This window comes from Protopterus annectens, chromosome 11.part0 (assembly GCF_019279795.1).
Source record: "Protopterus annectens isolate FY-2018-M chromosome 11.part0, PAN1.0, whole genome shotgun sequence".
Lineage (NCBI taxonomy): Eukaryota > Metazoa > Chordata > Ceratodontiformes > Protopteridae > Protopterus > Protopterus annectens.
This window is the reverse complement of record NC_056745.1, coordinates 704,280,207-704,296,232: the sequence shown is the minus strand read 5'-3', so window position 1 is coordinate 704,296,232 and position 16,026 is coordinate 704,280,207. Positions and strand designations below refer to the sequence as shown.

The window sequence follows — 16,026 nt, the reverse complement described above, 5'->3', positions numbered from 1 at the left end:
CTCAAAAACGAACTAGCCCCTCACCTAAACACATTGTTCAAACTCAGCCTCTTGACAGGCTATGTACCTATAGAGTGGAGCACAGCAACATTTATTCTGTTCCACAAAGGTGGAGGCACAACAGACCTCGGGAACTATCACCTGACTAGCTTGGTCTGCAAGGCTATGGAGTGCATCATCATGGAACTCATTAACAGAGACATTGGGAACCTCCAAACTTTGGACCCTACCTAGTTCAGCTTTGTTAAGTGCAGATCATGCCTTCTAAACCTGGTGGACTTCTTTGAGACAGTTACCAAGGCTATAGACGAGGGAAAGGTGGTACACACAGCATACCTATACCTCGCAAAGGCCTTTGACACCATTCCCCATTCTGGTATTATAAACAAGCTCACCAGCCTGAACATAAACCCCTATGTTACAAGATGGCTTGCCAATTGGCTCTCAGACAGAACCCACATGGTGAGTGTTGTGGGAGCTAGGTCTGACTCTAAACCGGTTAAAAGTGGTGCTCCTCAGGGCTCAGTCCTAGGAACCCTCCTGTTAGGCATATACTTCTTAGAGGTACAGGAAAGCACAGTAGGACTATGGTTGACCAAGTTCACAGATGACTGCAAACTAGGAGCTAAAATTGACTCTCCGGCTGAAACAGACATCCTCCAAAAGGGTCTCACTGAGACGTATACCTGGTGTCAAAATCGTGGCCTCAAGCTAAGTGCCAAAAAGTACATTGTCATCCCCTTTGAAAAAAACAAAGTACACACAAACTACCACATAGGTGGTAGCCCCTCAATATGGAAAACATAATAATGGATCTGGGGACCCAAGTAGATAATAATCTCTCCTTTGATAATCACATTGCCAAAGTGGTTAGAAAATCCTTCTATTTGGCCCACCTAATCACAAAAGGGTTTGCATCCAGATCAAAAGAGGTAATTGTGCCACTATACTCATCACTCATCAGACCCATCATAGAGTACAACTCCCCATTTGAGATGTACCTTACAAGACACCTGCAACAGCTGGAAAGACCACAGAAGTATCTCACCAAGATGATCACTGGCCTCAAACAGATGCCCTATGCAACTCGACTGAAGAAACTCCAGCTGTACTCGGTTGCATACCGTCTACTCAGAGGTGATCTCTGCCTGACATACAAGGCCATGTCCAACCCAGAATTGATGGACATGCTCCACCTAAAGAAAACCATATCCCCTCGAGCCACACGCTCTAGGGATCTAAACTTCACCACAACAATAAATAGGACGTGCTGAAGGGATAGATTCCTGTCACAGAGACTTCCCATGCTTTAGAAAAAGATTCCAATCTACATTAGGCAGAGCTCCTCGCTAACATTCTTCAACAGATACCTTGATGAGTGGATGGGAAACAGAAAATTTACCCCAGGGATCACTTCAGTAGCTCTGCTGGACAAAGGCACAGGGAACTAATCTAAGGGGGTGGCGAAAGCCAACACATTCTGGCTAGGCTTATAAATGCCTTTGGGCAGATAGCCTAGTACCTACCTATGAACCTATGTTAGCTTACTGACACACTATGATGTGAAACAGTATGCTGCTAGCAAATTTTTTTTTCATAGAAAGTGAAAGGACCTAATGTCTTGGCAACCTGTTCAAAAATGACATAAGGTAATTGTGATAAACTAGCAAGTGTTTTACTTGTTTTGCTGCACACAGCCATGTTTAAGAAGAATGCATGAGCAGTAAAGAGGTGAACATAACATCTCCGGGAAGGAAGTACAGCAAAGTTAGGACACAGTAAAAAACAGGACTGTAGGGAAGACTGTTTTAGCCAAGTACAGTAAGGACTTTGGAACAATATAAAATGTGCAGTGTGTTGTGGTATGCATCATATGACAGAGAAATTAATGGATGAAGAACAGTAGTAGAGAGATAAGAAACTTGTTGCTGTGGCTTACGTGCACTACAGTATTATGAGGACAGTAAACTATGCTTATTAAAAAGTATTCACAGAATGTGCAAATATAAATGTTTTAGCCAGAAAGATAACTTACTAAGTGGTCATCTACATACTGCCTACTGTTTTGTCATAGAAGAAGCACAAACTGCAGTTCAGTCTCTCAAGATGACACTAGACTCATTTGGAGAACAGGCAAGTTATTAGTTGTGTTTATGTAGGTGCCGAAATGAACCATTCAGTGTCTTAACATACACCAAGTTTAAATTATGACATGAAAGTAACAAAGGTAGCAAAAGTGAACGGCACTTCAGAAAGTTGTTTTTAGAATACTATAAGTCATCAACTTCCTTACAGTGGACAGCTTGTAGTCTCTACATCCGACCCCAATTCTGAAGATCTGACACAAGGGCCAACTCCCAAACATTTTCACTGAGAATTTTGTCTTTTTACAATGTATGCAAATTTAACTTAAAGAACATTGCTATGTATTAACTTAATCTAGCTAAAAATAGACCTGTCTGTGCTGGAAATTAGTTTTTAACAACTCCCAAAAGAGATGTCCTTGCACTCTCAAGACCACTTATTTAGTTGGCCACTGTCCTCTCTTGACCAACAGATTATTCTGTATATGCCAGTTACAGAAGTCTTCCTGACTTACAGGTTTCTGCATTGTGGAAATGAAAGAAAATCTGTTCTACTTTGTACCTCTCAGTAAATTGCCTTGTATTGGCTATAAACTGGTTTCTCTCAGTTATAATTCGACCTGAGGGTGGAAGCCTGCTACCCTAGCACCAATTCGCACCCACCCTCTCTTAATCTACTATTATACGTCCTACACACACATATTACAATTGTGACATATTCCACAACAAGAGAGGAACTAGATCCTCTAACTTAAACAGATCTAGCCCTAACACTCAACAAAAAATAAAATGTGGTTTTACTAGGTTCTCTAACTTAAACGAACCTAGTGCAAAGGAAAAAGGGAAACAAACTAGCACCTCTACGTTAAACGGTTTAGTCTAAAAGCACACACTCACGGGAACCACACACAAAAGGCCAACAGGCCCAAGAATTTTATAAGCAGTAATAAGTCAAATCCAGTTAACAGACACAAATCGATATCACAATAAAGCTGTCAGCAATCAGAATAACACTTCATACGAAGCCAAAAACTCCTAAAAAGTAGTAATAATAAAGAAAGTACAGTTGTGTAACACTTACCATAAATGTAGATGTTAGAGTGTATTCACTGCTGCAGTCATTACATTTGGGTAATCTGCTGGCAGATTGCCCTCAGTCAGCCTGAATTCCAAAGTCTTGGGTCCTTCGTCAGTTGCCGTCTTCTCTTCCATGACGTCAGGTCGTCAGGGGTATAAAACATGCAGAGATGCCATTTTCTTTAGTTTTTCTTGCCCCCAATGTCAGGTGCCCCCAAAAAGGTAGCAAAATTATATAAATATATAAATATACATGCATCAATATAAACTTTACCTTCATCTACAAGCAAATACACCACATAGGCTGTAGAAGATAGAGAAGGAAAGATAAACTTCAGAATGAAAGGGGGATGGCTGGGAGGGTAACCTGGACTGCAACAGTGAATACACTCGAACATCTACATTTAGGGTAAGTGTATACAACTGTACTATGTTCTTTGTGTTTCACTGTTGCAGTCATTACATTTGGGTAGAATCCCACAGGTATGGTTGGAAACAGCATTAGGTGTGGCTATAAGGTCCCGCAGCACTGCAGTAGCAAAGCCTGCCCTGGACTTAGAGTAGAGAGGCAAATGGTAATGCCTTGTAAAGGTGTGACCAGAACTCCAACTAGCAGCCTCTAGAATATCTTTGGTTGGTACTCCTCTGAGAAAGGCTGCTGAAATAGCTGCAGCTCTGGTGCAATGAGACCTAATGCCCTTGGGCACAGGTTTATCATGGTGTAAGTAGCAGAAACGGATGCAGGCTTATCCACTTTGAAATTGTCTGCTTTGAAATAGTCTTTCCTTCTGATCCTGCAGCATATGACACTAGTAATTAATCAGTTTTTCTTAGAGCTTTTGTCCTGCTCAAGTAGAATCTTAGCTGTCTGTGTACGTCCAAGGAATGCAGAATTCCCTCCCCCTTGTTCTGCGGAATTGATTGGTTAAGAGCCACACTGGAAACCACCTTAGGCATAAAAGTAGGATTTGTCCTCAGAGATACCCTATCTGGGTAAAATATGATAAAAGGCTCTACAGCCATGAGGGCCTGTAGCTCTGAAACTCTTCTTGCTGAAGTAATTGCTAGTAGCAGAGCTGTTTTCCATGATAAGAACTTTAGATCAGCGGAAGCAGCTGGTTTAAATGGAGGCAGGGTGTGCTTTTCCAACACATAATTGAGGTCCCATGCAGGTAATGGTGATCTTCTAGGAGGCCTTAAATTTCTGGCTCCTCTAAGATACTGCTTTAGTAAAGGATGAGAAAAGATTGGTGGCTCTGTATTGTAATGAGCCGAAATGGCAGAGGCATGGATTTTGATTGATGAGAAAGATAGGCCTTTGTCAAGCATCTCAGTTAAGTATTGTCAAGCATCTCAGTTAAGTATTGTAATATCTGAGGAATATTTGGTTCTGCTGTATCAGTTCCTTGTGCTTGATTCCAAGCACAGAATCTCTTCCATTTGTCAGCATAAGATTTTCTAGTACTAAGCCTTCTGGCTTCCAAAATGACATCCATCACAGCTTTACTGAGAGGTGTTGTTTGTATGACATGATTAGCCATGCTGCCAGGTTCAGAGTCTGTAGCTGATTGTACAGGATCTGATTGTTTTGCTGGGACAGTAGTTGTGGTCTTTGAGGCAAGGTCCAAGCTGGGTATTGAGCCAGGTTCCTTAGGATTGGGTACCAGTATTGGCAGGGCCAGTCCAGGGCAATTAATATCATCTTTGGCTTCTCTTGTCTGACTTTTAAGAGGATCTTTGGTAGAAGAGGCAGAGGAGGAAAGGCATAAACTGATAGAAGGATAGGGTGTCCACTTTCCATGCTGTGATAAGTCCTTGTGCAGAATCTTTTCAATTGATAATTTTGAGGAGAGGCGAATAGATCTATGTCTGGGCTCCCCCATTTCTCTGTTATCATGCTGAAGACTTGTGGATTTAGTTTCCACTCATGAGGATCCATAAGGTTTCTGCTTAAATCGTCTGCCAGAGTGTTTTGTTTTCCTGGCAGGAATTGAGCTTGAAGATGTATTTGGTAGGTCAAAGCTGTGTCCCACAGTCCCATGGTTAATCTGCAAAAGGAGTATGAGTGTGTGCCCCCTTGCTTGTTTATATACCACATGACTGTGGTGTTGTTCGTCTTTATCAGTAGTTGTCCTGGATGAAGTAAGTCCTTGAAGGCTGTTAGGGCATTTTGAACAGCTAGCATCTCTTTCTGGTTTATATGAAGATGCATTTGTTTTGGTGTCCATAAGCCCTGAATGCATCTTCCTGCCATGTGGGCCCCCAGGCATAATCTGATGCATCTGTTAAGGTTTGGCTGGCAGGGGGTAGAGTGAAGGGCAGTCCCATGTTTTGGTGACAGGCCTTTGCCCACCATATAAACTCCTGCTGCAGGCAGGGAATGAGAGGAATCATTGTTTCCAGACTGTGTGAATGTTGACTCCATAAACTTTTTAGGTACTATTGGAGTTTCCTCATATGCAGTCTTGCATATGGAATTAGTAGGATGCAGGATGCCATGAAGCCCAGAGCCTGCAGAATTTGCCTTGCAGAAGACTGGGTTTTTGTTGCCATCAGTTTGAAGTAAGCAGTGAGTTGCCTTTGCTTGTCTGGCATGAGGTAAGCCATCTGGGCAGTTGTATCCAAGCTTGCACCCAGGAATGTTATCTTTTGAGAGGATACCAGTTGTGATTTTTTTTTGTTTATTGTGTACCCTTGACATGTTAGAAGCCTTTTCACAAACACCAGGTGTCGAAGAAGAGTATCCTTGTTCTCTGCTTGAATGAGACAGTCACATCCAAGTTAGGATATATTTGTATACTTCTTTGTCTGCAAAAGATAAGCCAAAGAGCAGTGCAGAGAATTGGTAATGCGTTAAGCCAGCCTTGAATCTGAGGTATCTTCTGCACGATAATATTATTGGAGCATGCAGGCATGCCTCTTTTAGGTCTAAAGTCACCAGCCAAGCATTCTTGCCCAGCATGGGCAGAAGCTGCTGCAAAGTCAGCATTTTGAATTTTGGAATGTCCAGGTATGTGTTCAAAATCGATAAATCCAGTATTGGCCGCCAGGCCTTGTCCTTTCTGGGTACCAAGAACAGTCTTGAGTAAAAACCTTGCCCTTTTTCCTGTTCTGGTACTGTCTGAATGGCCCCCATATCCATGAGGGACGTTACTTGTTTCTGTGCCTCTGCCCACTGATTTCTGGCAGATCTGGCCAACCATTTACCATTGGCAGAGTGTGGAAATGGAATCTGTATCCCTGTGATACGATGTTTAGTACCCATCCCTGTGATATGATGTTTAGTACCCACTTGTCCTGCGTTATTAACTGCCAATTTTGAGCAAAAAGTGCTAATTTTCCCCCTATGGGTGCTGCCAAAAGATAAGTGCTTGGTGTAGGCAGAGGGAAGTCATTGGGATTGCTATCTGTAGGTGTGCACTTTATCTCCTCCAGATTTGGAGGTGGAAGCGCTTCATTGCTTTGACCTATATGAATCTTGTGCCTGGTATCTGGAACCCTTAGGGCGTCTGGATTTGCCCCTTTGAACTCTGTCTGACACAGGAAAAGACCAATTTTTTGTAGGCCAGTGTCTACTGAATCTGGGTGGTTGCACTTGTAAGAAGTCTTTAACAGTTTGCATAGACTTAGCTTTGTCTTCCATTTTCTTTTAAACCTCTTCTGCCTTAATACCAAACAGAGAATTATGCTGTAAAGGTGCATCTAGCAATTTAGCTTTAACATGATCAGGCAAATTTTGTTCCTTTAACCAGACATGCCTCCTAATCACAGATCCAGTAACTGCGGCCCTTGCAGGAGGCCTCTAAGGAATCAAAACCACATTGCAAAGTATGCTTTCCATCTTGTTCAGCTGTATGCAATAATTCCTGTAATTCTTTATTTTCTGCACATTCTGAAATCAACATCATTTTCTGTTTCAGCAATCCCATAACATGTTTTTGGTACTTAAGCATATGAAATTGACAGTTTAAGGCCCTGATTGACAAGGTTGCAGATGTATAAACCTTTTTTCCCATCTGTCTAGTGCCCTTGAATCTCTGTCAGAGGGGGTAGGATTTTTTGCTGTTGAGGCCTTAACTCCCTTTGGACCCTGTGAAATAGTTTCAGGATCAGCAACAGGGTTTCTAAATAAAAATTTATGTGAGTCAGTGACCCTGTAATATCTGTCAGGCTTACTGGGAGCCGGAGGTAAGGAGTCAGGGGTCAAGCTTCACTCTGAAAATACATCATCCACAATGTCTAAAACAGGGGGAATGGCTAAAGGCTTGTGCTAAGGGAGAAGGAGGAAATTCAAGCCTCTTTTTTGATTCTGAGAAGTCTTGACTCTCCCAGTGAAAATGCTCCCTCAAAGTATGCAAGGTTTCTCCAAATGAATAATCCTCAGTAGAAGATGTGGATGGAATAGACTCCTCAGCATCAGAATCCTCATATGGAGGTATAGATAATTCCTGATCAGAAGAGGAATCAGAAGAAATAGAAACCTGATCTGGAGATTCATAATCAGTGTCTTGCCTAAGCCTCTTATCTGGAGAGGGATGGGTACCCCTGATCAAGGTAATAAGGTCTTCAGCCATTTTGATCTGTTTTTAGGCATAGAGGCCTGTGCACGTGGCTCATGCGTCTGTATTTTAGTTTTAGAAGTTGCTTTTGTATTTGGTTTTGCAGTGGTCGTCAGTTTGATATACAAATGTTGAGGTCTGAATACACCCTCAGAAGCCGGTGCCTGCTCAGAGGCTCTGGACCCATCTGAGGGAGATATATCTGTCGGTCCAATACCTTGAGTATCTTGTGGCATGCCAGACTCCACGTGGGTGTCGGTAGAGGCCTGCGACTCGAAGGTAGCAGGTATCAGGGGCTGAAAGCACCTCATTGAGTACTGGTGAACCGGCGACTGGCTTAGGAGAAGTTTCATCGTCAGATTTGGATCTCGACTGCCTTTCTCTGTCCTTTTCTTTACGTTTTTTATGTACTAAGGTAATCGGATTGCTATCTGACGACATTTCTGGGTAGTTAAATCTGTTTCCAAAATACTTTGATGCAAAAATATACCGACGCTCAATAGTACGTTGGTTAAATCTAGCACAAAACCAACAGCCAGGCACGTTGTGATCAGGGCCTAGGCAAGGAATACAGTATAAATGGAAATCCTTATGAGGTATTTGCTTCCCACAAGTAATACAATTATTAACTTTTTCTGACATCAGTAAAAAGCAAGAAAAAAGTTTCCCCAATGGGGTACTTAGTTTTAGTGAAGACTTCAATTCTGAAACTCAAACTCGAATATTTCAGTAGTCAGTCGACCAGCACTTGCAAAATGCTTCTGCTTCGGGCACCGTGCAGCAAGAAAGACTAAAGAAAATGGTGTCGGCTGCATGTTTTATACCCCTGACGACCTGACGTCATGGAAGAGAAGACAGCAACCGATGCAGGACCCAAGACTTTGGAATTCAGACCGACTGAGGGCAACCTGCCAGCAGATTACCCAAATGTAATGACTGCAACAGTGAAACACGAAGAACATCTTAATCACTTAGCTACGGCCAACCAAAAGAAGCTTCTGACTGAAGACGTGGCAAATGAGATCTGGGGAATGTGGGCATGCACCATGGGATACCTATTAGCCACAAGCCAATCAGAGGTTTTCAGGCTTTCTAAGCGGCCGAGTCGGAGCCAAGGATCGGCTCCGAACCCACACGTAATAATGGAGGTGAGATAGGACTACATAACATCTGCTGTTTCAAAAAATGAATGTGATATGGAAGCTTGTTAGCAAATGTAGATGATGAAATTCACTACCTGGACACAATGTGGAAGAGGTTGCACAAGAAGAAAAAAATGTCCATGCATTTCTGGCAATACCAAATACTCATCTGTCATAAACACATTACTGTCTGAGGAGTTACTCAGAGGAAAAAAAAAAACACTAGCAGATAACACTCATTTAGGCAATGGTTTTAGAAACAATGCATGGTGTGCAATCAGGAAAGTATTCACAGACTGAAATGATTACTGTAAATGACAGATCAGAAAACAAAAGATTTACAGGACAGGTTGAATGGATAGTAGAAGAGAAAGAAATGGTCAGATGAGGAGGAACTTTATTTTTGTTATATACTGACTTTAATGAGACATTTCTTAAAACAACATGAACAAATTAGTTTAATTTATAGACAGATGAGAACTGTAACAGGATTTTACCTACATTTCCAAAAGTGGCTTACCACAGAGCTAGAAATTTGAAGAATATATTGTGTACTAGGGATCCTGGAAAGAGGGAGCGTACTGCCTTTAGCCTGATGGGGCATCCCTGTTGTGGAGGCTGCAATGTGTGTCATACAGTACATAGTCTCTCTAGTAAAAGGATTGAGCAAAGATTTACATTGGAAAATATTATAACTGCAATACCACGCAAGTAATTTATGCAACATGGTAATAGACTCAGTAAATATTATACTGGTAAAACCAGAAGGACAGCAAAGAGCAGTATTATGGCAATAATGTCAAACAGAACAACTAGAGACATCCCTGAGCACTTCAGCACTATGCACGTTACTGATTCATCATCTTTAGAATATTTTATTTGGGATGAACTACTAGAGAGGAGGGGTGATATGGAAAGGAAATTAAAAATGTTGAATGCGTAATATACATTAAAACATAAAATCTTCTAAATAATTGTATGAATTCAGTTTTACACGGGAGACTTTTATATTGGATTCTTTACTGAAGGAGTTTCATAACAGTCCAAAATTAAGTTATTTTAATGAATATGTGACTGAGCATGTTTTCATTAATTATTTCACTGAATTAATTTAAGGGGAATTCTATACAAATTTAAGACAAATTGGAGTTCATATCCCCTAGACGTCAGTAGCCAGACCACCTGTGATGAGGTACTGCTGGATGCAATAATGCTTTGTTCACTGGGAGCTGTCACATTCTGAAATTTTTTACTGTATTAACAGATTCAATTGAAATGCCCACTGAAATAATTCATTCATTAAACTGTGCAATTACAGGCTGCTTGTAAAAGACAGTATAAAGCACCTGTTCGCTAAAGCAGCAGCATACCACTAAAACAGCTCGCTCAAATGTTTGGTTAAATCACTCATGCCCTAAGGAAGCGCCGGGGCATAGAAATCAGTCTGCTCAGATCTGTAATTAATGGAAGGATAACAAATGGTTTCAAAGCAAATATGAATAATTATAAGTCAAATTCAAAGCAAAGTACAACAGACAAAAAAAGTAACAGAATCATACGCAAGGTTGCGACCAAGAAAAGGGAAACAGTATATTAAAACAAGGACAACAACACTGTACACCATATTCCTCAAAAATACATGTTGCCTTTATTAACCTACCTTTATAACGACAATTTTTAGCAACAAAGTTTACACATATTTCTTCACTGTCTGCATTTCTCTTGGGGTTTACAGGCACCTGACGAGCACAGGTTGTTGGTTCTGCTGAAAAACAAAGCCAAACAATGACAGCTTGCTTACAACAGGCTACCTTCATTCCACAAACTGCTTAGCTACTTCATTTTCATTACCTGTAAAACTGATAGTACTACTCAGGGGCTGTTTATAGATGACACGATAAAAACTGTTAATTTAAATCCTTGATGTTGATATAAACTAATGTCATGTCTTATGCTTGCTTTAGAACTCTGTACTTTTTCATTTAACCACTGATATCTACAGAATAGCTGCAGATGTTTCACATAGCATGCAGTAGTCAACAATGCACACACACACGTGTGTGTGTGTGTGTGTGTGTGTGTGTGTGTGTGTGTGTGTGTGTATTATATATTTGTCTTTTTTTTTTTTAAACTGCTATAACTGGTTAAACTTGATGGGGGCATACAGATTCCTTTTAGAAACAATCCCAGAAATGAAGAGACAAATGTTTGCTTAATACTTATCAGTTACTGTGAATTACAAAAGGATTGAACATGGAACTGAGGTCTGTCCTTAATACTTCTAATTTCAGATTCACTGTTAATAGAGGAGGATCCTTTGTTGGAAGATACAGAAACTCAAGGTGTATCTGCATAACTGAAATAGCAGATGAGTTCTTAATAAGGTTAGATTGAGAGTTTTGTTCTGTGCAAGGACAATCATTTAAGAAGGGATGATATCCATCACCTAATCCAACTGCTATATCCTTCCCATCTATCCTAAGCCTCACTATTCTCACCTTATTCTAAGCTACATCTCCAATCTAACTATATATACAGGGCTGACACCAAAATCTATACAATCAATACTACCATTTGTTCATTCCTTTTTCATGTTTGACCAATGATACCACTGCCATGTATATCATTTTACACTGATGTATATGAAGATTTATCTTTCTAATACTACAATCTCTCTTACTACTGCACATTGTTTTTTTGTTCTTACTGTAACACACAACCCAATCTGAGACTGCAAGTGGTCAATTTCTGATCACTGCTCTATCGTGATCAACAAAAATAAATAACTATAAAGAGGGTCCAGAGGACTAATTCTGACAGCGCAAAGCATACATGGCTGCACACAGTGTAACATGGCAAACGAAAATATTTTGGTCAACTGAGCTTTTGTGCATTTTTTTCTGCTTAAGAGTCCAATCTCCTCCTGTCATGCTACATCTAACACTGTCTGACTGCTATTTGCCTCAAAGTTCTCAGAGATATAAATTATGTTATGACAATAGATTTCACTTAGAACAGGATAGCAGCTTTCTGAGAATCACAAATGCAAACTATAAAGTGTGAATTTAATAGAGGGCAGACTACTTGCTAACTTATATACATAAAACAAAGTACAAAATCAGCAGTTCCTAAACTTAGGTAGAATTTTTGGAACATTCTCCACTAATAACAGACACTCTTCAGCAGACATCAACATAATGCAATAATCTGTTCTTTTTCCTCATTTAAATGACAGCTAAGATTGTTACATTTCAAGAAGGCTCTCCACTGCTGAACACGTTTCCCTTGACTTCATACCCCATCAATTAGTAACTTTCCTTTACACCTGATAGCACTCTATTCAAATAAAAACAAGGTCAAAGCAAAATGGCACTGCAATGTTTCTTACTTCCTAGTAATGCAATATTCAACAATATCCTTGAGTTCAAACTGTAGCTTGACAAACAAAGCAGAGCCATACTTTCTTTTTTAGACTTGCAATAAGCAATTGTAGCATGATGTCTGAAATACCTTCACAAAAATACAAATATTAGAAGCAATGTCTGGAATAATTCTATTTGAAGAAATCCATTCTGACACTTGTGGTTTAGCATTCATCTAACAATTAACTTATTTTTATTTATTCTTTGTTAACCAGGTGATATGTATACTATCAGGAAAAGTTTGGCCAGGCTATCTGGGAACTTCCTCTACTCGTCATCGATGCAAGTGGGACCATTTTGCAGGAACACCTCCTGTTTCCATTCCAGGTGCAGAAGCAGCCTGGAGAAATAGGGTGGCAGCAGATGGGTAGAGAAGGAGATGATGGAGATGTGAGAGAAACGGAGGAAAATGAACATAGAGACTGGAGAATGTGTGCAGAATTTTGAGGAGATGTTTCAAAGGAATCTGTTTGATGGAGATGAGTCATTGATGGATGTATAATTATAACCCTCCAGCCAGGAGGGTTGCTGGATGATTTACTTAAAGAAGTGGTGATGCAGGGAAGACAGAAAATGAAGGAGATGTTTCCTGGTGGGAACACTCTGCAGAAAATACAAAAGGAGCCTGCAGAAGTACAAGCAAACACAGGAGGGTTATGGCTGACAAAGTTTGCAGATGACTGCAAACTGAAGCCAGTAGAAAAACACATGGACACAGATATCCTTCAGAAGGGTCTAACAGAAACGGATAACTAGTTAAATGCCAAAAATGCATAGTCATCCTAGCTACCAAATAGGTGGTTGATAGTAGTCTGTCATTCGACACCCATGTAGCTAAAGTAGTTAGGAAGACTTTCTACATTGCCCACCTTATCATGAAGGATTCTCATCTAGATCAAGGGAGGTCATAGTCTCCCTTTACTCATCACTCATCAGACCAATGATTGAGTACAATGCCCCATTTGGGATGTATCTGACCCGACACCTGCAGCAGCTGGAGAGGCCACAAAGTTCCTCACCAAAAGGATAAAGGGTCTCAAAATCTGTCCTATGCTGCCCGATTGAAAGAACTCCAGCTCTATTCAGTCGCCATACACTTGCTCAGAGGTGACCTTTGCCTAACATACAAGGCCATGTCAAACCCAGATTTGATGAATATGCTTCACCTCAAAATCTAGATCATGCTGTGGAACAAAATCCCGTACATGTGAGGCAGAGCACCTCGCTGGCCTTGTTCAAGAGAAATCTTGACCAATGGATGGGAGATCCCAGGGATTACCTCAGTGTCACTGCTCGACAGAGGCACAGCAAAATAATGGGTATAGTTCCCCATACTAAAAGGGGGCGCGTAAGCCACAAAACGATGGGCTAGGCTTGTAAATGCCCTCGGGCAGATAGCCTAGTATAAACCTATGAACCTATGAACCTATAAGAAATAATCCTGAAGAATAGTGGTGAGATGGAAAAGAAAACATATGCAGAGAAAAAAGGCAGAAGTGGAGAAGCAGAAAAGAAGCCAGGAAAATGGAAAACCGAAGTATGTGGTAAGGATTCAAAGTAAAGAAGACAAAGAAATCGATGGGTATGCATAAAGTGTGGAACAATTGAATACCTCCCCTACGTGTAAAAGCACATGAGATAAGATAATTTATTCTTATTAACAAAGAAACATATTGCGACATTATATATTGTTTTTAAATAGGAAACCTTCCTTGGAGCATGTCAGAAAGGCTGTAACACATGGAATCTTTATGTCAAATTCATTTAATAGGAAAACGAGAGAGAAATTTCATGTACAATTTCAAATAACAGGTAGAAAGGCAAACTTTAAAGGGCATTTGAAAATTTTATGTAAAGCACTGGACATTGCTAAAAGTACAACGGGAAGAAATTTTAGTAGTAGTGAAACAGAAGAAAAATTAACTGAAAAAATAGTAATAAAGAGGATGAAGAATGTTTTAAAATAAGTCATGAAGAACACAAATTTGGGAGGTAATAACAGGAAAAAAAAATACTGGTAAAAGACAGAAAAAGGAAAAGCAAAGGGATAAGTACAAAAGAAAGGAAATGGATGAAAAAGAATATTTACAGCTAATTACTGGGGATTGCTATAATGGTTAAAGCATTTGACTTGCAGAAAAGATAGCGCTTGACTCTCTCCTTTGGTAGGGAAACTGGCTAGGCTTACAATGGCCGATTAAGAAAGCTAGCCTAGTAATACCTATGAACTTATGAAACCACAAATCTAAGGAAAAGGGAAAATGAAAATTTTAGAGTGCTTTCTGTAAATGTGAACAGTATCAAAAATACAGTAGGAAGAATACTGATTTTGGAATGCTGTAATACATGTGATGTAGATGTAATTATATTAGAAGACACAAGATTTTTAACAAATGAAGAAAGATTACAAACAGAGAAACTATGGGGAGGAAAGATGATCTGGGAATTTGGGAAATGAAAGATGTTTTGGAATAGCCATATTCTGTAGAAATACAGTAAAGATATTAGATGCAACTTTAGTAAAAATGGGAAGATTAACCACTATAGACTTTAAATGGAAAGGACTATTATACAGAATTATAACATTAAAAAATGTTTATACTAATTGTAAAGAAAAAGCTTATTTCATCAGTTTTTAGATTACATAGTGAGAAATATGAATATTATAATAACAGCAGAACTGCAATTTAACAGGAAAGCGTAAAAAGAAAGAAAATGATGCAAGAAAAATTTTTAGAAGTTATAAGATGTGGCAAGTTAAAATTCTGGGTCAAAAACTCATGGACTTGCAAATGCGGTATTAAAAGTCAGATTATTTTACAGTACTATAAGGTTTAGTTATAGGAGAAGGGGAAGTAGTTGAAACAAGATTTTCTGATCATCTTGCAATGTGGCTAGATATAAAAGAAAAAGACTATACAAAAACAGGCATATGAATAAAAAGGATAAAAGAGAAAGCATGTTATGAAGAAGAAAAAGGGACAAGTAATATAGTTATGGAAATATATTACTATGAAAACATTTTATAAAAACTGGTCTGAATGGTGGATGATATTTAAGGAAATACAGTGGTCATATGATGTGAAAAAAGTAAAGAAAGAAATGTAAAAACAACGATGCGTTGAAAGATTTAGAATATAATGATAAAAATTACTTCGACACAGAAAGAATTATATTAAAGAAAACAATAAAAATACAAGAATTACTATATAAGCAAAGATGTTTTTAGAAGGAACAAGTAAAAGAAAAGTATCAAGTTACTTAAGCAGGTTAGTAAAGGAAGATGATAATGCAATGAGAGAAATAAACAATGTAAAAGAAGAAACAAAAAACTTGGGGGGGGGGATTGAACACTGTAGTAAAATATGTACAAGAAATGTTTAAAGAAAAAAGAAGGTAGTGAAAAAAACATGGAAAGTAAAAAAAAATAAACAGAAAAAGAGAATAAAGGGTTGGAAAATGAGATTTCTTTAAATGAGCTAGATAAAGTATCAGAACAAGGAAACATAGATTCAGCTGCTGGAGCAGATGGAATAGGTTATGACATGTACCAATATTTAAGGAAATGACAAAAAATATTTTTTAAAGATTTTTGAATGAAGACAGTACCCTATTCCACAGGATTTGGGTGGACTGATAAATCCTGTGTTGAGCAGTGTGGATGTTCTAAAGTGGTCATATCGTCCATAAAATGTTCTGTTCCACTTTTACGTGCTGGGATGGTTCTAGTGAGCTGCTGAAG

General features: G+C 39.3%; 1 protein-coding gene across 8 annotated transcripts in view; it reads right to left on the bottom strand.

Annotated features, from left to right (window-relative positions):
* Positions 1-16,026, bottom strand: part of LOC122815566 (protein mono-ADP-ribosyltransferase PARP12-like) — a 981,818-nt gene that overhangs the window by 658,564 nt on the left and 307,228 nt on the right. For 4 of the 8 annotated variants that reach the window (XM_044088163.1, XM_044088168.1, XM_044088167.1 and 1 more), the window contains one exon: positions 10,523-10,627. In XM_044088163.1, coding sequence (XP_043944098.1) covers positions 10,523-10,627 — 105 coding nt within the window. The remainder of the gene's footprint in view (positions 1-10,522; positions 10,628-16,026) is intronic. The other 4 variants (XM_044088164.1, XM_044088170.1, XM_044088169.1 and 1 more) reach the window with 1 other exon arrangement.